The sequence below is a fragment of the Oncorhynchus keta genome, chromosome 2 (genome assembly GCF_023373465.1).
Source record: "Oncorhynchus keta strain PuntledgeMale-10-30-2019 chromosome 2, Oket_V2, whole genome shotgun sequence".
In the NCBI taxonomy this organism is placed as follows: domain Eukaryota; kingdom Metazoa; phylum Chordata; class Actinopteri; order Salmoniformes; family Salmonidae; genus Oncorhynchus; species Oncorhynchus keta.
This window is the reverse complement of record NC_068422.1, coordinates 44,825,556-44,848,207: the sequence shown is the minus strand read 5'-3', so window position 1 is coordinate 44,848,207 and position 22,652 is coordinate 44,825,556. Positions and strand designations below refer to the sequence as shown.

Sequence of the window (22,652 nt, the reverse complement as noted above, 5' to 3'; positions counted from 1 at the left end):
TTGCAGGCCCTGAGGGCCAGACTGGGGAAGAAAACAGCACCTGTCCCCCCATGATTAGATGGTAAATCAGAAGCTCTTAAAGAACACTGCTCCAAACAAAGGACAGTGTGTTTAACAGTTGGTGGTCCAGTCATTATTTCCCATGATTATCTGGTGATACATAAGCTGGTGACAAGGCCCTGGTCCAAAGCCTGGATACATACGATATCACCACCCAGCATTCTATGAATGACAAGTTGACAACTTAATAAGTTACTACAATACTATAGTATACTGCATATACACAGTTGTCATTGTTAATATTCTGGCAATATTTATACTGTTTTAAAAAAATGTTATCTTGCTCAATAATCAATCAGCTGGGGGACTTCTTACTGATTAGTTTAGGACTATTTTCCCTGATTCCAAGTCTCCCGGGATGTTTTCTGTTGCTGATTCTGAGCCCTGGGTCTAGTTGGGGCATGTGTGTCTTCATGGTTCCAGTCTTAGCAGAGCTGGAGGGAACCTACTACAAACACACAAACCCCACCACAGGGACAGGGAATGGGGCTGACCAGACAGGCTTCCCTGGCAGACAGTGGATGGGACTAGTCTTCTCTGACTTGCTGCAGGGCCAGCAGTAGGAATGAAAGCAGGAATGTACTTTCCTGGACCTCTGAGAGCAGGCTGACTTGTCTCATCAGTCTGTCCACACTCTGCAGTGATCAGACGGCTGTTTGTCCGTCTACCCTGGCATGCTCATTCCCTCCCTACGGACATGTGCATGATATGTGCAGTATGGCTACCCAAGCCTTTGGCGCATGCCCATCCAGCATACTCCTTCTCCTCTCTGTCCCTCTCACTCTTCTCACTCATTGTGATGCTCACTGTGGTCCAACTCAAACTGCAGGCTAGTTCCACTTCTATCCCCTTCATTTCTCAATATGTCTTTCTTCCTACCAGATATAACATCCTTCACACATCGCTTCAAGAGCCTTTGAAGTTTACTCTAATAAACCATGCAGAAAAAAGTTGGAAAAATAAAAGGGCCTCCATGCAACTTTACCACGAGGGATGAGAAATTACAGAAATATTCTCTCATCTAAACCTGAGGCACTGGCAGCATGGGGTAAATAGCACCTGAAGGATTGTTGATGGTGTGTACTGTGACATCCTCCATGCCATTTAATGACGCCGTACAGAACAAGCAAGTGGCGGGATCAGGGCCCAATTAAATTGTTCTTGCTTTGCGTACACAGTAGCATTTTAACATATTTCTTTCCGGTGGTCATATAAAATTGCAAAACGTTCCTAGATAGACACAGATATATAATGGCAGGTTTAATTAAATTCAGCCTTAAAAAAATAACAGCTTACTGCAATATTCCCATTGTCTGTGGGATTTTTTATATGTTTTTTTTTATAGCTTCCCCGTTTAGAATACATGAGCTAACGCATTTCATTGTTCAAGGTCCGCTTTGTTGCCACGGACACAGGGCTTACTGCAGCCAACTGTCGTGTTGTTCATGGCAAATGCCTGCAATTCCACATCAATATAATGACTTTCTGCAGCATTGCATGCATTCACAACTGAAGGATATCTCAATTGTCTTGTGGTACATATAACTGCCAAAGCTACACTATTCTAAATGTTGAGATGTGAAGATGCAACAATAAGAAACATAGTCAGTTGAGCTGAGAAACTAAACAGACAGACTAGGCTAACAGACTAGGCTATACGAGAAAATGTACTATTGTATATCAAAGAAAGAATTTGTATAAATTACTGCTCAGGTCACAAAGAGAATAGCTGTTTTACTGTAAAAACTCTGCTCTACAAATCTCTCTGTATAGTGACAGGGTTCGGGTACAGTACTACAGGGTGGGAGGTGAGACAAGAAGTGATTGTGAATTCCAGTGGTGTTTGGGCAGAGTTTGTGCGGGCGGAGACATGACTGTACAGCATTCCTCTCTTCCCACCACACGCGCTCCCCTCGTGCGGCTCACCGCTACCACACGCACCCCACACACCCTACCTGGCAAGCCCCCATTATTTACTATAGCCAAGTACAGACAGTACATAGGTATGCCTAAGGCCGGCCAAATCAACTAGTAACAACAGCTGATGACAATAAGAGATTAATCACATATCCCTTTAGTAGTAAATGCTTGCCAGTTCATGGGGATGTTTGATAACTCAGCGATGAAGCTTAAAGTTACCTTTCTGAAACCAATAGCATATAAATCATAGTCAGATACAATCGTATAAAACCCCAAGTGAAATCAAAGTGTGTGACTCATGCGGGCATTCGTCTACCCTCGTCCCCACTCCCAAGGTTCAAGTTTCATTAGTCGAATGTACAGGATACACATGGTATACAATGTCCAACGAAGTGCTTATTGTAAGGTTCCTTCTCGACAATGCAGCGACAATAAGACATAATAAAAGATAAGAATACAAACATTAAGTAAACGGCTCAGTAGAATAGAAGAAACATTTGAGCGTAAGTAGAATACAGGGAGGCACAATTTACAATGCAATATTGACATGTATCAGGGATGGAGGGATTGGGGGGAAAGTGTTTAAATTGAACAGTATTAGAAAGAGTAAATGAGTGGGTGTGTGCGTGTGTGAGTGCATGAACAGCTCATAGCTGGGAGGATGCTGCAGGACTTCCTCAGGACTTCCTCAGGCACTGTTTCAAGTATATGTCCCGGATGGGTGGGTAAACGGCCCCAGTGATGTACTGGGCTGTCTTCACTACTCGCTGGAGGTCCTTGCGGTCGTGGACGAAGCAACTCCTGTACCAGGCCATGATGCAACTGGTGAGGAGGTTCTGGATAGTGCAGCGGTAATACTTGGAGAGGATCCAGGGTAGCAGTCCGAATTTCTTCAGCAGTCTGAGGAAGCAGAGGCGCTGTTGCACCCTCTTGACTAGTGGTGGTGTTGATGGTCCATGTCAAGTCATCGGTGACGTGGACACCAAGGAACTTAAAACTGCTGACACTCTCTACTGCAGTCCCGTGGATGTGGATCGGGCGTGCTCCCTCCTCTGCTTCCCGAAGGCAAAAATATATTCCTTTGTTCTGCTGATGTTGAGGAAGAGGTTGATGTCCTGCCACCATAATGCTAGTTCAATGAGAAGAAGGTATTGTAAAGATGGCGCCGATGTAGAGAATGGCGAGATCTTATGAGTTCCAACCCATCGTTGCTATTTAGTGACTTTTTTCATGTTAATCTTTGTTTCTTTTGTGCAGAAAGTTCATACTATTATCAAATATGACGCCAAGCACTTCTGGACATCAGATCGACAGTTACTAACCTCGATTTTGACTTCAAATCCGACTTGAGAAATGGGTCCTTGGTGCCCTCCAGCCAGTGTCTACACTCCTCTAATGCCAACTTCGACGCCAGGAGCTCCCGATCGCTAGGTCCCCTCTGCAGGTGACAGTTTCTTTGAGGAATATGCACATGGATACAATTTTTGTGGATTACCTTGTCGTTTGGACAGGACGGCCCCCAGGCCCACTTCTGAAGCGTCCACCTCCACCACGAATGGCAGCATAGATCCTGGGTGTTTGAGCAACGGGTGAAGGTGAAACGTTCCTTCAGTAGGTGGAAGGCTTCGTTGGCTGCAGAACTCCACCCCAACTTATGGGGACCACCCTTGAGGAGCGAGGCAAGAGGATAGAGCTATAGGCGATAGAGCTAAAGTTATTGATGAAACGGCGGTAGAAGTTGGCAAACCCCAAAAACCGCTGTAACCCCTTTATGGTGGTTGGGACTGGCCATGCTCTGACAGCATCTACCTTTTTACCGTCCATCATCACTCCTTATGGGCTGATCTGGTAACCCAGAAAGGAGACAGCTTCCTGATGGAATTGACACTTCTTTGCTTCAACATATAGTTGGTTAGTATACCAGCGAGGTCGGGAACCGGAGTGAGGGAGCGGGAGTAGACGTGACAGTATGAAACATTTCTGGGATCTTTTATTTCAGCTCATGAAACATGATACCAACACTTTACATGTTGAGTTTATATTTTTGTTCAGTGTAAATATATGTATAAACCTGATGGTTTGAGGCCTGAATGCTGATTGGCTGACAGCCATGGCATATCAGACCGTATCCCACGGGTATGACAAAACATGTATTTTTACTGCTATAATTATGTTGGTAACCATTTTATAATAGCAATAAGACACCACGGAAGTTTGTGGTATATCAAATCAAATTGTATTAGTCACATGCGCCGAACACAACTTACTTACAAGCCCCTAACCAACAATGCAGTTTAAAAAAATGCCTTAAGAATAAGAAATAAAAGTAACAAATAATTAAAGGGCGGCAACAACAATAGCGAGACTATATACAGGGGGGTAGCGGTACAGACTCAATGTCTGTACCGGGCATCGGTTAGTTGAGGTAATATGTACATGTAGGTACAGTTATTAAAGTGACTATGCATAGATGATAACAACAGAGAGTAGCAGCGGTGTAAAAGAGGGGGAGAGGGGGGGGGGGGCAATGCAAATAGTCTGGGTAGCCATTTGATTAGGTGTTCAGGAGTCTTATAGCTTGGGAGTAGAAGCTGTTTAGAAGACTCTTGGACCTAGACTTGGCACTCCGGTACCGCTTGCCATATGCGGTAGCAGAGAGAACAGTCGATGACTAGGGTGGCTGGAGTCTTTGACAATTTTTTGGGCCTTCCTCTGACACCGCCTGGTATAGAGGTCCCGGATGGCAGGAAACTTGTCCCCAGTGATGTACTGGGCCGTTCGTTCTACTCTCTGTAGTGCCTTGCGGTCGGAGGCCGAATAGTTGCCATACCAGGCAGTGATGCAACCAGTCAGGATGCTCTCGATGGTGCAGCTTCAGAACTTTTTCAGGATCTGAGAACCCATGCCAAATCTTTTCAGTCTCCTGAGGGGGAATAGGTTTTGTTGTGCCCTCTTCACGACTGTCTTGGTGTGCCTGGACCATGTTAGTTTGTTGGTGATGTGGACACCAAGGAACTTGAAGCTCTCAACCTGCTCCACTACAGCCCCGTCGATGAGAATGGGGGAGAACTCAGTCCTCTTTTTCCTATAGTCCACAATCATCTTTGTCTTGATCACGTTCAGGGAGAGGTTGTTGTCCTGGCACCACACAGCAAGGTCTCTGACCTCCTCTCTATAGGCTGTCTCGTCGTTGTCGGTGATCAGACCTACCACTGTTGTGTCATTGGCAAACTTCATGATGGTGTTGGAGTCATGCCTGGCCGTGCAGTCATGAGTGAACAGGGAGTACAGGAGGGGACCCTGTGTTGAGGATCAGTGTGGTGGATGTGTTGTTACCTACCTCACCACCTGGGGGCAGCCCGTCAGAAAGTCCAGGATCCAGTTGCAGAGGGAGGTGTTTAGTCCCATGGTCCTTAGCTTATTGATGAGCTTTGAGGCACTATGGTGTTGAATACTGAGCTGTAGTCAATGAATAGCATTCTCACATAGGTGTTCCTTTTGTCCAGGTGGGAAAGGGCATTGTGGAGTGTAATAGAGATAGTATGATCTGTGGATCTGTTGGGGCGGTATGCAATACGGCCAATATACCACAGCTAAGGGCTGTATCCAGGCACTCCGCGTTGCGACGTGTTGTGCGTTAAGAACAACCCTTAGCCGTGGTATATTGGCCATATAACACACCCACGTGTGTCTTACTGCTTAAATATACACAATATTTTGTTGCAACCCTTTTGCCCTCAGAACAGCCTCAATTCATTGGGGCATGGACACTAGAAAGTGTCGAAAACAGGGATGCTGGCTCATGTTGGCTGGATGTCCTTTTGGTGGTGAACCAGAAACTGTTCATTGTGAAAAACCCAGCAGCGTTGCAGTTCTTGACACACTCAAACTGGTGCACCTGGCACCTACTACCCTACCTCATTCAAAGGCAATTTTTTTGTCTTGCCCATTCACCCTCTGAATGGCACACACATTTAAAAAAATGTTGTCCATTAAAATAAGAAAAACACTTTTTTTCTGTCTATTAAAATCAAATTGATCAGAAATACAGTGTAGACATTGTTAATGTTGTAAATGACTATTGTAGCTGGAAACGGCTGATTTTTTTAATGGAATATCTACATAGGCGCACAGAGGCCCATTATCAGCAACCATCACTCCTGTGTTCCAATGGCACGTTGTGTTAGCTACTCCAAGTTTATCATTTTAAAAGGCTAATTGATCATTAGAAAACCCTTTTGCAATTATGTTAGCACAGCTGAAAAATTGTTCTGATTAAAGAAACAATAAAACTGGCCTTCTTTAGACTAATTGAGTATCTGGAGCATCAGCATTTGTGGGTTCGATTACAGGCTCAAAATGGCTAGAAACAAAATAACTTTCTTCTGAAACTCTTTAGTCTATTCTTGTTCTGTTGTGTTCTGTTCTGTTCTTGTTCTGAGAAATGAACAGTGAAGAGGCGACTCCTGGATGCTGGCCCTCTAGGCAGAGTTCCTATGTCCAGTGTCTGTGTTCTTTTGCACATCTTAATATTTTATTTTTATTGGCCAGTCTGAGATGTGGATTTTTCTTTGCAACTCTGCCTAGAAGGCCAGCATCCCGGAGTCGCCTCTTCACTGTTGACATTGAGACTGGTGTTTTGCGGGTACTATTTCCAGCTACAATAGTCACTTACAACATGAACAATGTCTACACTGTATTTCTGATTTTAATTTGATTTTAATAGACAGAAAAAAAGTGTTTTTCTTTCAAAAACAAGGACATTTCTAAGTGATATATATACACACACACACACACACACACACACACACACACACACACACACACACACACACACACACACACACACACACACACACACACACACACACACCGCGGTCAGTGCCATTTAAGATGGAGGACCATTTTTTCCCCTCGTGAACATGGCCTTATTTCTATCACAACATATTGGATTACTGTCATTCATATTCCTTTCACCCGGTTCAATGTAAACCCAGTTCAATGTATACAATATCATTCAAAAGTTTGGAGTCACTTAGAAATGTCCTTGTTTTTGAAAGAAAAGCACGTTTTTTGGTCTATTAAAATAACAACAAATTGATCAGAAATACAGTTGGGGGGGGGGGGCAGGTAGCCTAGTGGTTAGAGCGTTGGACTGGTAAACGAAAGGTTGCAAAATCGAATCCCCGAGCCGACAAGGTAAAAATCTGTTGTTCCCTGGCTGTCATTGAAAATAAGAATTTGTTCTTAACTGACTTGCCTAGTTAAATAAAGGTTAACAAATACAGAAGATAGGACTATTTGGTAAAAGACCAAGTCCATATTATGGCAAGAACAGCTCAGAAAAGCAAAGAGAAACGACAGTCCATCATTACTGTAAGACATGAAGGTCAGTCAATCCGGAACATTTCAAGAACTTTGAAAGTTTCCTCAAGTGCAGTCACAAAAACCATCATGCACTATGAGGAAACTGTCTCTCATGGCTCTCCGCCACGGGAAAGGAAGACCCAGAGTTACCTCTGCTGCAGAGGATAAGTTCAGAGGTACCCGTCTCAGAAATTGTAGCCCAAATAAATGCTTCACAGAGTTTAAGTAACAGACACATCTCAACATCAACTGTTCAGAGGAGACTGCATGAATCAGGCCTTCGTGGTCGATTTGCTGAAAAGAAAGCACTACTAAAGGACACCAATAAGAAGAGACTTGTTTGAGACAAGAAACAAGAGTCCTTTGGTCTGGAGTCCAAATTGGAGAGTTTTGGTTCCAACCGCCGTGTCTTTGTGAGACGCAGAGTAGGTGAACGGATGATCTCTGCATGTGTGGTTCCCAACATGAAGCATGGAGGAGGAGGTGTGATGGTGCTTTTCTGGTGACACTGACAGTGATTTATTTAGAATTCAAGGCACACTTAACCAGCATGGCTATCAGAGCATTCTGCAGCGATACGCCACCCCATCTGGTTTGCTCTTAGTGGGACTATCATTTTTTTCCCAACAAGACAATGACCCATCACACCTCCAGGCTGTGTAAGGGCTATTTGACCAAGAAGGAGAGTGGAGTGCTGCATCAGATGACCTGGCCTCCACAATCACCCAACCTCAACCCAATTGAGATGGTTTGGGATGAGTTGGACTGCAGAGTGACGGAAAAGCAACCAAAAAGTGCTCAGCACATGTGGGAACTCCTTCGAGAGTGTTGGAAAATAATTCCAGGTCAAGCTGGTTGAGAGAATGCCAAGAGTGTGCAAAGCGGTCATCAATGCAAAGGGTGGCTACTTTGAAGAATCTCACATATAAAATATATTTACATTTGTTTAACACTTTTTTGGTTACTACATGATTCCATATGCGTTATTTCATAATGTTGATGTCTTCCCTATTATTCTACAATGTGGAAAATAGTAACAATAAAGAAAAACCCTTGAATGAGTAGGTGTGTCCAAACTTTTGACTGGTACTGTACATACAGACACACAACAAAAATGTTTTAAAAAATGCGTAGGCGGCCCGGCTAAGCATTTCAACGGCAGAAAAATCCATGATGTTGTAAGGAAACACCACACACGTGGACAACCGTCTGCCTAGGGTTGGAGGTCATAGTGCCATTAACATCCCATCGAGCCCCGAAATCCCTCAAATACAAAAACGGCTGTCATACAGACATGCTTATATTCTGACTTGACAATTACTGAACCACCAGTATACTTCTCAGCAATTGTGGTAGAATTGTGAGGAATAAACTCCCCGAATTAAAACATTCTGTCGACCTGCCGATCACAAATACGGTTTCAAATACAGCAGTCACGATCCCAATGAAGCTTTAGAGTGCATAACATTTAGTTGTTTCCAACTTGCTGCTGGAGGAATAAAGCTGTGTGGTATATACTGATAAAAAGTTGAAATATTATAGATAAGGAACATTCATCTGTTCAATGAATAGGCATATCTACTTAATGGCAACTATTATGTCTGAATGTCAGGGAATTACTGGTGAATCTTGGATCTGTCTCTGAAGCAAGTGTTTGCTTTCTCTTACAGTTCTAAATTGCACGTGTAATGTGACCTACAGTCGGTGTGAGGAGAATGCGGTGTGCAGGTGAGGTGAAACACGACGCTGAACAACATCGGAACAGTGATATGCATCTTACTAAAGCGTGTTTCTAAATATATATATTTGAATATGTTGACAGGGTAAAAGATGGTGCACTGGTAGTGATGACTCCATCGTATTTCAGATATGAATATGTTAACTATGCCAAGCATACAGTATATGACAATACCCTGCTGTGGACAGCTTGGCTGTCGAGACGTTGTTATTCAATTATTGCATCCGAGTTCCTAGAGTGTACGGTTCTCTTTTTCTTGCTCAAGCATATATGACAAACCTATAAAGCCATCATTCAGGCCCACAATTTTCTGGTGTCAAGCCTATGTCCTTATCACTCTCTAGAGAAGGTCACACTCAGAATATATGAGTATTTCTTCGAAATAACAGATAAAGTACCGTACAGAGCAAGGCATTGCAGAAGTTATTTTGTTAAGTATGGGCGCCCTCCTGTGTCCATCGTGGAGCGGCTCCGCATTATTTGATAATGCCACTGTATATAAGAGTATATCTCCCTTATCATGAGGCTGTGTCGGCTACGGAGTTGAGAGCTGATCTAATTGGATGCGCTGTATTCCAGCTGTGACCCGGGTTGGGAGGGGCAGCAGTGCGACATCTGTGTTAGAATGCCAGGCTGTGTCCATGGATCATGTCACCAACCCTGGCAATGCACATGCGAGCCTGGATGGACGGGACGCTTCTGCGACAAAGGTGACAGAAAACATTTGTATGTATCCGACAATCATAATCTTATTTGTTGAGTGAGTGGTAGCGCAGTACTTATTCACCACTTCTCTCCTCTGCTTCAGATATCCATGTGTGCACAAATGAGGCACCTTGCCAGAACGGTGCCACCTGTTACACGAACATTTCAGGGGAATACTCCTGCCTCTGCCCCAATGGATTTTACGGGAGGAACTGTGAGCACAAGACAGGACCCTGTCATAAGATCGGCAAGTGAGTTCAATTACCAACACACCAGAAAACAATCTATGGAACTATTTTCTCTCAGGCCTCTACTGCTTCTGTCTTAATCAAAGCAAATCACCGTGAACAACAAGTTCAATCCCAACCAGTGGCTCAAAATACATGTATAGGAATTAGTGGACATTTCAGACTATCACACAGGAAACTAGCTGCACTGTGTGTGTGAATTTCGATTATCAGTATTTCTCTCAGAGCCTGTTCGATGAGTGTGTTTCAGTGTGTGTTAGTGTGTGTGTTTTGACTGTGGCATCCCAGCCGGTCCCCTGATGGCAGTCAAACACATGCAGACTGGCATTGGCTGTGTAGCAGCCTGTTCAATTTGTATCCACTGGAGAGCAATCATGTGAGTTTATGGGCTCATTGTTGGCCAAGTGAGTGGCCTCTAGTACTAACAAACACATTGTAGCAAGTTATCTACACTAGAGCCTCCATGGAGTCCCCAAATCACTGGCTAAGCGGTTACCAGGGAAACCATGCAGGCCAAAGGGACAGACTCTGGGGTAGCTTTGTCTTAAGGTGCCAAAGCAATGCCTGATTGAATGTAAACAGTAATCATCACAGAGTAAGCGCAACACATTTACTTACAAATCAGTTGGAGGTCAGGTCCATATGAAAAGGCTTGCATTGAGGAATCAATTCAGCATTGAAAATCTATTCAGAACATTCCCTCTGGGTTTTTAGTGCTTCTGTCTTTATTTTTCAGGTCTCCATGTAAGAATAGAGGGCAATGTGAGGACAGTAGCGGCTATGCACCAGAACTCTCCTGCCGCTGCCTGGCAGGCTTCAGTGGGCCGCGCTGCGAGACCAACATGGACGACTGCCTGATGCGTCCCTGTGCCAACGGTGCCACCTGCCTGGATGGCATCAACCGCTTCTCCTGTCTCTGTCCCGAGGGCTTCACGGGCCGGTTCTGCACCATCAACCTCGATGACTGTGCCAGTCAGCCCTGCCTCAACGGAGGGCGCTGCCTGGACCGCGCCAGCACCTTCCACTGCCTCTGCAAAGCTGGGTTCACTGGCAGGACCTGCGAGGTTCCCCTACGGAGCCCAGCCAGCCAATCACCCATCAGGAGCTCCCATGGCTGGGCTGGGGGAGGAGAGGGCTGGGGCAGGGTGACTCAGGCCAGGCCAGACCAGATCACAACAGGGGGGAACCATTCTCAGGGCAGCGGTAACAGTAATAGTGGAGACAGGCTGCTGAAGATCTCTGTGAAGGAGGTGGTGACCCAGTGGGGGTCGTCTGGCCTGTCAGAGGTGCAGCTCATCACCTTGCTGGTGCTGGGGGGTATGACGCTGGGCGTGGTGGCTCTCACAGCTAGCCTGGTGCTGAGGGGGCATTGGCAGGACCGCTGTGCCAGCTGCCGGTGCGGTCCCATCCTCCGCCTGCACCCGGTGAGACACATAGACTGCCAGCCGACCCCGCAGAGCCACCTAGTCATAGTGGAGCAGGAGTGTAAGATCAGCTTCCTGCACACGCCCACGACCCCCGAACTGGAGAAGAAGAAACTGAACACTGAGGTGATTTAGGCTAGATTTACCATCTCCATAGCCCTGAGCACAGGACAGGAGCAGAGAACAGACTGATTTCAGCAGAGGGAAACCCATGCTCTAAATCCCAGCCCTGCCTCCATGACTGACTGTCTTCAGTACTGACAGTCAAAATACCGACAACATACCAATTTAGGTATCGATACATAGAAAGACGCAGGACCAAGAAGAGACCAGTGGGTATGTTCAAGGAGAAATGGTAGGAGAATGTGTTTGACACTCCTAACAAAAAGAGCATAGTCCTAATATGACGGATTATTGCTTGACCACAGGGGTAAGAGGTGCATAACGATAAAATATACTCAAGATTTTTGGTGACTTTTGTCACGGACAATTAATGTGTAATTTGTCCATTCTCAAAATCTGCTGTTGCGGTTACTTGGCATGAACTGCATGTAAGATAGGCGAACTGACAGACAGCTTTGGAATGTTAGCCGAGACAATGCCCTTGCCATGTCAACCAAATTAGTGTACCGGTATTTGTCAATGCTGTTGTAGTCACAATATTAGGCCAAAATGTTAGACTTGAATGCAGATGTGCAGTCTGCCCATTTACAATGGGGAGAACAAGTATTTGATACACTGCCAATTTTGCAGGTTTTCCTACTTACAAAGCATGTAGAGGTTTGTAATTTTTATCATAGGTACACTTCAACTGTGAGAGAAGGAATCTAAAGCACAAATCCAGAAAATCACATTGTATGATTTTTAAGAAAACACTTAGCATTTTATTGCAAGACATAAGTATTTGATACATCAGAAAAGCAGAACTTAATATTTGGTACAGAAACCTTTCTTTGCAATTACAGAGATCATACATTTCCTGTAGTTCTTGACCATGTTTGCACACACTGCAGCAGGGATTTTGGCCCACTCCTCCATGACAGACCTTCAGGTTTCGGGGCTGTCGCTGGGCAATATGGACTTTCAGCTGCCTCCAAAGATTTTCTATTGGGTTCAGGTCTGGAGACTGGCTAGGCGACTCCAGGACCTTGAGATGCTTCTTACGGAGCCACTTCTTAGTTGCCCTGGCTGTGTGTTTCGGGTCGTTGTCATGCTGGAAGACCCAGCCACGACCCATCTTCAATGCTCTTACTGAGGGAAGGAGGTTGATCAAGATCTCGCGATACATGGCCCCATCCATCCTCCCCTCAATACGGTGCAGTCGTCCTGTCCCCTTTGCTGAAAAGCATCCCCAAAGAATGATATTTCCACCTCCATGCTTCACGGTTGGGATGGTGTTCTTGGGGTTGTACTCATCCTTCTTTTTCCTCCAAACACGGCAAGTGGAGATTAGACCAAAAAGCTCTATTTTTGTCTCATCGGACCTCATGACCTTCTCCCATTCCTCCTTTAGATCATCCGTATGGTCCTTGGCAAACTTCAGACGGGCCTGGACATGCGCTGGCTTGAGCTGGGGGACCTTGCGTGCGCTGCAGGATTTTAATCCATGACGGCGTAGTGTGTTACTAATAATTTTCTTTGAGACTGTGGTCCCAGCTCTCTTCAGGTCATTGACCAGGTCCTGCCGTGTAGTTCTGGGCTGATCCCTCACCATCCTCATGATCATTGATGCCCCACGAGGTGAGATCTTGCATGGAGCCCCAGACTGAGGGTGATTGACCGTCATCTTGAACTAATTCCATTTTCTAATAATTGCACCAACAGTTGTTGCCTTCTCACCAAGCTGCTTGCCTATTGTCCTGTAGCCCATCCCAGCCTTGTGCAGGTCTACAATTTTATCCCTGATGTCCTTACACTGCTGTCTGGTCTTGGGCATTGGTCTTGGGCATTGTGGAGAGGTTGGAGTCTGATTGATTGAGTGTGTGGACAGGTGTCTTTTATACATGTAATGAGTTCAAACAGGTGCAGTTAATACAGGTAATGAGTGGAGAACAGGAGGGCTTCTTAATGAAAAACGAACAGGTCTGTGAGAGCCGGAATTCTTACTGGTTGGTATGTGATCAAATACTTATGTCATGCAATAAAATGCAAATGAATTACTTAAAGATCATACAATGAGATTTTCTGGATTTTTACTTTAGATTCCATCTCTCAGTTGAAGTGTACCTAATGATAGAAATTACAGACCTCTACATGCTTTGTGAGTAGGGAAACCTGCAAAATCGGCAGTGTATCAAATACTCGTTCGGCCCACTGTATTTCCAAATGGGCTCAGACATCACAGCCTCTGAACAAATTCCCTGCTTACAGTTCTGCAGTGTGCAGAATTCAGACAGAAACAAATATTACCTGAGTTCATGTCATGTTTCAACACTGTACTTTTTATAGGATTGGCTAAAGAAATGCAACATATACTTTGTTAAATTATAATTGTATTATTTTGTAAAAAAGTAATGTCTATTATGTCAACATTGAAAACTAATTGAGATCTGTTATTGCTGTATGATGGTTAGAGATGTAGGATCTTTATTTGAGCCAGTTTGCTACAAAATAATCCTGCAGCAACAAGAAATGTGAATTGTGTAGATTATAATTCATGGACATTTTGTCAGGGAAAATCAAGTCTGAAATGACTAAAATGTCAATTCATCTTCAGAAGCCTATTTAAACTTCAAATACACACATTTTACATGACCTGCGTTGCAGCAAAGTTCCCCCAAAACAGGGTAATCAAATTCCCTTACATTTCCTAAATCTGTAATAGCGAATAAGAATATGGATTTGCGCAACTGTATTTTGAAGTTGTAAATGTAATTTATTGTCTGCAATTTATATGTGGAATGTGTATGTGTTCTTTTTTTGCAATGAGTCTTATTTTTTTATACTGAATTGTGTGCAATAAAGTTGTGAACTATTTCCTGTACACACTGCTGGTATAACTGCCCAAATGCTTCCACTTCAGTTGAGATATGATACAGACAACAGTTACAGAAGATCTAAGAACACGTACCATACCTGTCTTTATACCTAAATTACATGACCACAGCGTGACGGCTCAATTGAATCAAGCAATTGAAAACCACAAATGTATTGTCCATTTACCTTTGACACAAACCAGGTTTCTATCCAACCTTTTTATGCGACTAAAGTACATGTAGGATACCAAAAAAAAACATGTCACGACAGGCCTGATGGGAACAGCTAATTTTTGTCGGTAAACTTTCCAAATGTCGACAAACTAAATACGCTAGACAGGGTGGGATGCTGTGTGGTCCTCCCACTACGACTCAGGAAATCATGCAGTTTATTAGGTTACAGATTAAACAAGTTAAAATGAACTTCACAGGGTGGTGAAACTGCACGGTAGTGAGCTCGATGCTCCTTTCCAATAAATAGCGATGGTCTTATTCTGGTGACATGATAGATGCTTGGCTGCGGTTTCACAAATAAAAATCTCGCTCTTTCTGTCCATCACGATCTCATCATGTGTGGGTTATACCCCGCACTGTTTCTGCGAGCTGTTGGCTAGAGCGCACGTGCCAAGACCAGAGCGGGCACATTCACTATATATAATTTGTCACAGACAACATTTGTTCTACCATCAGTAGAGTTGAAAATGAGATTTAAATTATGTTTTTTATTCAGTACATGGGAATTTAAGCGCAAAAGTTATTTTATGTGCACTACAATATTAACGCACAGACTTTTATACACAAGTCAATTTGTTGGAAACATTTCTGGTGGGGAAATGCGCATACTGTTTTGGTCGATTTTAGAATATTCACATGAAAATCTGTCGCAAATTGGATGGAAATCTAGCTACTGTCCCTTTGCTACGAAGTGTCAAATATAAAAACTGAATTCTGAAACTCTATTTTCCAGGAGACAACCACCAATGGTTCAGACTCAGCTCTTCGTGCCACTACTGTAATAGGTGACCTGCAGTCGTTTTTACATCATTTTCACGACTTACCCATGTAGCTTCCCTGAATCTCAGCGTTCTTATCCCACCATCAACATTTCCTCAACTCCCAAAGCCCTTAATTTGCCAAATCATGACTGGCGGAGGTGAAATGTGACCTGACCCCACCCTGGCATAATATTCAACAGAGGAAGTTATGGAGATCCCAAGAATAACCTGAAACTAGAGTCCTCACTTCCTGTAGGAAAGATCTCCAGCCAGTTTCCCTCCTCAGGTTCACCACATAAAAGAGTGAGAGCTAATCTGTAACAACCATGTCATTGCAACAGAAGTTACTGTAAAATAGCATTGTTGCAACACACCAAAATGTATCTAGGTTTACCAATTGAAAAGTCAGGGATCGACCATTCAAAAATTCTCAAAATAAAAAATGGAACAACATGAGAATCCCTAAACTAGCAGCCGCACAGGGTAGTGGAGTTGTCCTTACTCTCATTGAGATTTTCACTGACCTAAGGCCAGATATTCTGTGCCAAATCACCGCTGATGAGGATTCATCCCTGAAGCAGATGGTTTGCTACGTGAGCCTAATGGTGTGCCTCCAACTGGGTACAGCCTCATCACTGTGCTCTGTCAACTGGTACTGATGTGAAACAAATGGGAACTCTGTACTGATGGTCCATAAACAGCCATGGCATTCAGATCCCATAAAATATGAGCGAGTGAACTTGAGAAGACCAATCAAGTTGTTTTAGGAGAGAGGTGCAACATCCCTCCTTGGCCGATATTACTCCTCTAAGGACTGTTATTGGCAGCAATGAAAATTAATGTCTTAACTTTGTAATAAACACAGACCGTTATGATACTAAAGACTGCCAGAGACGGGCCTAGTGTGAACCAAAAACTATTTATTCTTTTTCTAAAGCCGGCTGGTTCCTTGGTCACCTGTCCCAGTTTAGGAATGAAACAAGAACTTGGAGAGGATCATGATACATTTACAGAGGTGATGGAAGTGAAGAGTACTGACAACTCTGTGTGGGCAACAATGCTTGTACCACAATGGCAGCTGCCTCTTTAGGGATATATGGCAGAAATGTATTCCCCTGTGTAGAAAGGAAGGCCTCTGCCATCCTTCCACAGCTCCGCTGCCTGTTAACATTCAAGTCAAGCTGGCTCCACTCCACTATTAAATCTATCTTAAAAGGAATACAGAGCTCTAAGGTAGTAGTCTAAATGGAGCCCAAGCTTGAAATACTGAATGAATCATTCACCTGTTCTGGTACTGTTCTGGTACACATTTTCTTGTTGTGTCAGTGAGAAATAGCTCACAAACTCAATGTGTCAACCATCTGTCCATTTTAGGATATCATGAATTTTTATATGATAAGAGCCCTGCTTGGTTTTTTAAAAGGGAGCAAGTGACACCCAGTGGACAAAGTGGTACTCGCATCTACTGATTACCACATGAAGGAAACTACAAAGAGCAAAAAAGCCCATGCGCCATGGAGCTTTATGATTTAGGTTTACAAGCCTTCAACAAAGTGACATGAAATCAGTAAGAAGACTAAACATGTACTTACTGTATGTAGAACATATATTCATAATACGTCATATGTATAAAAGCTCTACAAAAACCTTGATTCTTAATCATTTTTGAGAAACCATTGAGACAGCAAAGTGGGAATCATAACTATATATTTTCTTATACTTTGACGGGCACTTTAGATGTGCAGTTTGACCGTCTCAGACTTTGGCAAGTCTGTTTAAGTACTCTTCCAGGGTGCCTTCCACCTCCTCCTCATTGTAGCCTCGCACCCGGAACAGGGACCCGTCATCGGCCCCTCTGATCATGCCGCTGGACATGAAGATAAAATACATATCATACAAGGTCAAATCAACATAAAGTTGTGACTGTTTCAAATGTGTGATTGTTTAACTGTTTTACAGCTTGCCGTGATATTATGTAATTAAATTACACATAATGATGCTAATTTTAAATCAATGATGCACCAAATACTAATCGTCACTGGTTACCAGGTATTTTTTCTCAAAGTCAAACTTAATCTTACATTTTCCAGAAGGAGGGTCGGGCAAAGACAGAGGATCTTGTTGTGCATGTCCAGTGCCCTTCCCAGCTCGTACCCAACTCCAAGAGAGGGCTGTGTCACTCGCATCAGAGAAGAGTGAACTTTAGCTTGCTTTGAACCATTTACTTGCAACAATGATAGAGCCAAACTTCGCCATTCTGAAATCTCTTGAAATTAATACTGACAGAGTAGATCACTAATGCATGCACACTCAATAAAAAAAAAAGATGAAAATATTTCAATGTCTATTTTAGGCAAACTTGTCCTCACCACCAGACATCACAAGCCATTACATATCTTGTTGTGTATCAACTTCTCTCTGTCCTACACAGCATCCTCAGTTAGGACAATCTGGGCGCAAGGTCAAACAAATGTTCACAAGATCATAACCACCACAGTTCACAGTTTAGTCATAATGCAATAAATTAGTCAAAAAATACTAAACTGTCCAGAAAACAACAAGCAAGTTGAGCTCAAGCTGGTAGCAAACTACACAAATTCTTACAGGAAAATAAAGAACACATTTCTGTCAGACATCTGTGGCATAGATAATTAAGATGTCTTATCTACATAATATGCTTATATGATTGAACTGTTGAACTCTTGTTGTTAGAATGTATCCCTTCGGATTCTGCCGTTGGCAGTTGCCCTTCCTCCCTCATATGGGCCTCAGTCACCTGGGGCCCAGAGACGGGAGAAGTCAGGCTTGTCTTTCACATGTCCCTGGTGATATGCAGAATATCAGAAAGAGAAGAGGACAGGAGGGAACATTGTCTTCATATGTGAATGTGTCTTTACCAATTTTAAACCATGTGATTCATGGGGAACCAATTACTTGTCTCCACAATGTCTGTGCGCCATTCACTCCCTCCTTTGGACTTGGGGGAGATGTGGTGGTTGATTTCTTTACTATCAAAATAGGAGAGAGAAACTTATCACACAAGTCAGAGTTAGCCCGAGACAAAAGTACAAAGGAATTTTATAGCCAAGATACACCCCTTTCAACCTACATGATGAACAACAGATGTATAGAATGGGTCACAAGGTTAAGATTTGTATGAAAGATACTTATAATTCACAGCAGACAGTATCTGCTGTGTCAACAGTTTTCTTTCATTGTTCAGACCAGGGTATGGCCCTGGGGTCATCTCTCCATGGTACCATAGAGAACAGAAACATTAACTCATGCTCTGGAATGCGGTCTCTTTAGGTTTTATCACCCACAAGACATTGTAAATCTCTTGTCAGTGTTATCTCCCAGAGGCCCATCCTCAGTAAAACACACACACAGATGAGCATTATAACAAACCCTTATTCTGTAGCATAAAGCAACCATTTGATGCAATAAAAGTATTATAACATAATCTTGCAATTTTCCACCGTAGAGATAAATTCTGAGACAAGATGTGTGGGGGAGTGTCTGGAACCATTGTACGTCATCTCGGATGTTGCACCTATCCTGGGATAGTGTATTTTTATCTCATCCATATATTCCTATTCTATTCCTTTACTTAGATTAGTGTGTATTAGGGTTCTGTTGTGGAGTTGTTAGATTACTTGTTAGATACTGCTGCACTGTCGGAACTAGAAGCATAATCGTTTTCGCTACACTCGCAATAACATCTGCTAACCATGTGTATGTGACCAATACAATTTCACGACTGCCTTGGTGTGTTTGGACCATGATAGTTTGTTGGTGATGTGGACAACAAGGAACTAGAAACTCTCGACCCGCTCCACTACAGCCCCGTCTATGTTAAATGGGGGCCTGTTCGGCCCGCCTTTTCCTGTAGTCCACGATCAGCTCCTTTGTCTTGCTCACATTGAGGGAGAGGTTGTTGTCCTTGCACCACTTGCCATGTCTCTGACCTACTCCCTATAGGCTGTCTCAATCTTTGTCGGTGATCAGGCCTACAACTGTTGTGTCGTCCGCAAACTTAATGATGGTGTTGGAGTCGTTTTTGGCCACACTGTCGTGGGTGAACAGCGAGTACAGGAGGGGACTAAACACACACCCCTGAGGGGCCCCAGTGTTGCGGATCAGCGTGGCACACGTGTTGTTGCCTACTCTTACCACCTGGGGGGCAGCCCGTCAGGAAGTCCAGGATCCAGTTGCAGAGGGAGGTGTTTAGTCCCAGGGTCCTTTGCTTAGGGATGAGCTTTGTGGGCACTATGGTGTTGAACGCTGAGCTGTAGTCAATGAACAGCATTCTCACATAGGTGTTCCTTTTGTCCAGGTGGGAAAGGGCAGTGTGGAGTGCGATTGAGATTGCGTCATCGGTGGATCTGTTGGGGCGGTATGCGAATTGGAGTGGGTCTCGGGCATCCAGGATGATGCTGTTGATGTGAGCTATACCCAACTTTTCAAAGCATTTCATGGCTACAGACGTGAGTGCTACGGGGCGGTAATGATTTAGGCAGGTTACCTTCACCTCCTTGGGCACAGGGACTATGGTGGTCTGCTTGAAACATTACAGACTCAGTCAGGGAGAGGTTGAAAATGTCAGTGAAGACACTTGCCAGTTGGTCTGCACATGCTTTGAGTACACTTCCTGATAAACCCTTCTGGCACCACGGCTTTGTGAATGTTGACCTACTTAAAGGTCTAGCTGACATCGACTACCAAGAGTGTTATCACACAGTCGTCCGGAACAGTCGGTGCTCTCATGCTTGCTTCAGTGTTGCTTGCCTCGAAGCGAGCATAAAAGGCATTCAGCTCATCTGGTAGGCTCGCGTCCCTGGGCAGCTCGCAGCTGGGTTTCCCTTTGTAGTCTAATGGTTTGCAAGCCCTGCCACATCTGATGAGCGTTAGAGCCGATGTAGTACGATACAATCTTAGTCCTGTATTGACGCTTTGCCTGTTTGATTGTCCGTCGGAGGGCATAGCGGGATTTCTTATAATCTTCCGGGTTAGAGTCCCGCTCCTTGAAAGCGGCAGCTCTACCCTTTATCTCAGTGCGTATGTTGCCTGTAATCCATGGGTTCTGGTATGTACGTACGGTCACTGTGGGGATGACGTCCTCGATGCACTTATTGATGAAGCCAGTGACTGATGTGGTGTACTCCTCCATCAGAAGAATCCCGGAACATATTCCAGTCTGTGCTAGCAAAACAGTCCTTTAGCTTAACATCTGCTTCACCTGACTACTTTCTTACTGACCGAGCCACTGGTGCTTCCTGCTTTAGTTGTTTGTTTGTAAGCAGGAATCAGGAGGATAGAATTATGGTCAGATTTGTCAAATGGAGGGCGAGTGAGAGTAGTCTTGTGTGGAGTAGTTTTGTGTGGAGTAAAGATGGTCTAGAGTTGTTTTCCCTCTGGTTGCACAATTAACATGCTGGTAGAAATTAAGTAAAACAGATGAGTTTTCCTGCATTAAAGTTCCCATGCACTAGGAGCGCCACCTCTGGGTGAGCATTTTCCTGTTTACTTATGGCCATATACTGCTCATTGAGTGCGGTCTTAGTGCCAGCATCAGTTTGTGGTGACATGTAGACAGCTCAGAAAAATACAGATGAAAACTCTCTTGGTAAATAGTGTGGTCTACAGCTTATCATGAGATACTCTACCTCAGGCGAGCAAAACCTTGAGACTTCCTTAGATTTTGTGCACCAGCTGTTGTTTACAAATATACATAGACCGCCACCCCTAGTCTTACCAGAGGCCGCTGTTCTGTCCTGCCGAAAAAGCATAAAATCCGCTAGCCGTATGTATTTCTTGTTAACTTTATGCCAAGACTTGGTGACACATAAGATACCGTTTTGAGATACCAATGTCCTGTTGGTAGTATATACACACATGATCATAGTTTGTCTATTTTATTATGGATTGATTGTACATTGGCTAATAGGACGGATGGTAAAGGTAGATTACCATCTCAGCGGCGGATACTAACAAGGCACCTGGGTCTTCGTCCACGATACTTCCGTCTCTTTCTCCTGCGAATTACGGGGATGAGGGCCTTGTGGGGTGTCTGAAGTAAATCGTTCCCTTCAGACTTGTTGAAGAAAAAGTATTCCTCCAGTATGGGGTGAGTAATCACTGTTTTGATATCTAGAAGCCCTTTTTGGTCATAACTGAAACACTATGTACAAAATAACTTTAAAAAGAATGCGAAAAAACATACACAACCGCACAATTGGTTACGGGATCGTAAAACGGCAGCCATCTCCTTTGGCGTCATTTTTAGTCACAAACTCTTGAACAGTTAAATAGGTCCTAAACCAATTTAGAACTGGACCGTAGAGGCCAACCCATCACTCCAGTCTGCCCAGAAGGACATCATGGTCAACAGTGTCGAATGCGGCACTTAAATCCAAGAGTACAAAGACAGAGATTTGTTTGGCATCTGTGTTGGCTCTAAGATCATTTACCACTTTAACTAAGGCTGTCTGTGTGCTGGGGTGGGCCCGAAAATCATATTGGAATTTTTCAACAACAAAAAATTCAAATACAGTTGGCACTAAAATAATTTTGCTGTTCGTAAACAAATTTCTCCAGAATTTTGCTTAAGAATGTAAGGATGGAGATTGGCTGAAAATCGACAAGAGCTGAAGAATCTAGGTTTCTTTTCTTCAGAAGGGGTTTCACCATAGCAGTTTTCAGGAAGTGATTAACAAGGGAGTGATTAACAATAGCTTGCACTTCTTCAGGTATGCAATTAAAAACAGTTTTGAAGAAGGTGGTGGGGATAGGATTGAGAAGGCAGGTCGAAAGCTCAAGTTGTGATATCACTTTCCTGAGCATGTTCGTGTCAACCAGTGGTCGGCTAGGGCACATATCAAACTTCACATCAGGTCTTGCTTGACTGTTAACCCGCCTAATGTTGGTTATTTTATCTCTGAAATATGCCGCAAACTTAAAAGTTCACATAGTTTTGCGGGGGTAGGATTTATCAGGTCGTTTACCAGGCTTTTTGGACCGTGAAGACCTCGATCAAGTCTGTTGTTCCCTGTAAAAATTGGACAGTTTGATGAGTTGAGCTGGTGATCCCTCTTCTCTGCATCTGGGGGCATAGTGTCCATAAACAGGGCACATATCATCAGCCTGAGGAAGGAGGAGAATATGGTCCGAGGGAGAGTTACTGGGCGAAAAGGGGTTTCCCTAGCCAATTGTGTCAAAAT

General features: G+C 43.8%; 2 protein-coding genes across 3 annotated transcripts in view; one reads left to right on the top strand and one right to left on the bottom strand.

The window, feature by feature from the left end:
- Positions 1–14,445, top strand: part of LOC118401121 (protein delta homolog 2-like) — a 31,622-nt gene extending 17,177 nt beyond the window's left edge. For both annotated transcript variants that reach the window (XM_035798387.2, XM_035798377.2), the window contains exons 3-6: positions 9,018–9,075; positions 9,665–9,795; positions 9,894–10,041; positions 10,775–14,445. In XM_035798387.2, coding sequence (XP_035654280.1) covers positions 9,018–9,075; positions 9,665–9,795; positions 9,894–10,041; positions 10,775–11,597 — 1,160 coding nt within the window. In that variant the 3' untranslated portion in view covers positions 11,598–14,445. The remainder of the gene's footprint in view (positions 1–9,017; positions 9,076–9,664; positions 9,796–9,893; positions 10,042–10,774) is intronic.
- Positions 1–22,652, bottom strand: part of LOC118401088 (serine/threonine-protein phosphatase 2A 56 kDa regulatory subunit delta isoform-like) — a 633,889-nt gene that overhangs the window by 536,934 nt on the left and 74,303 nt on the right. The window lies entirely within an intron of this gene.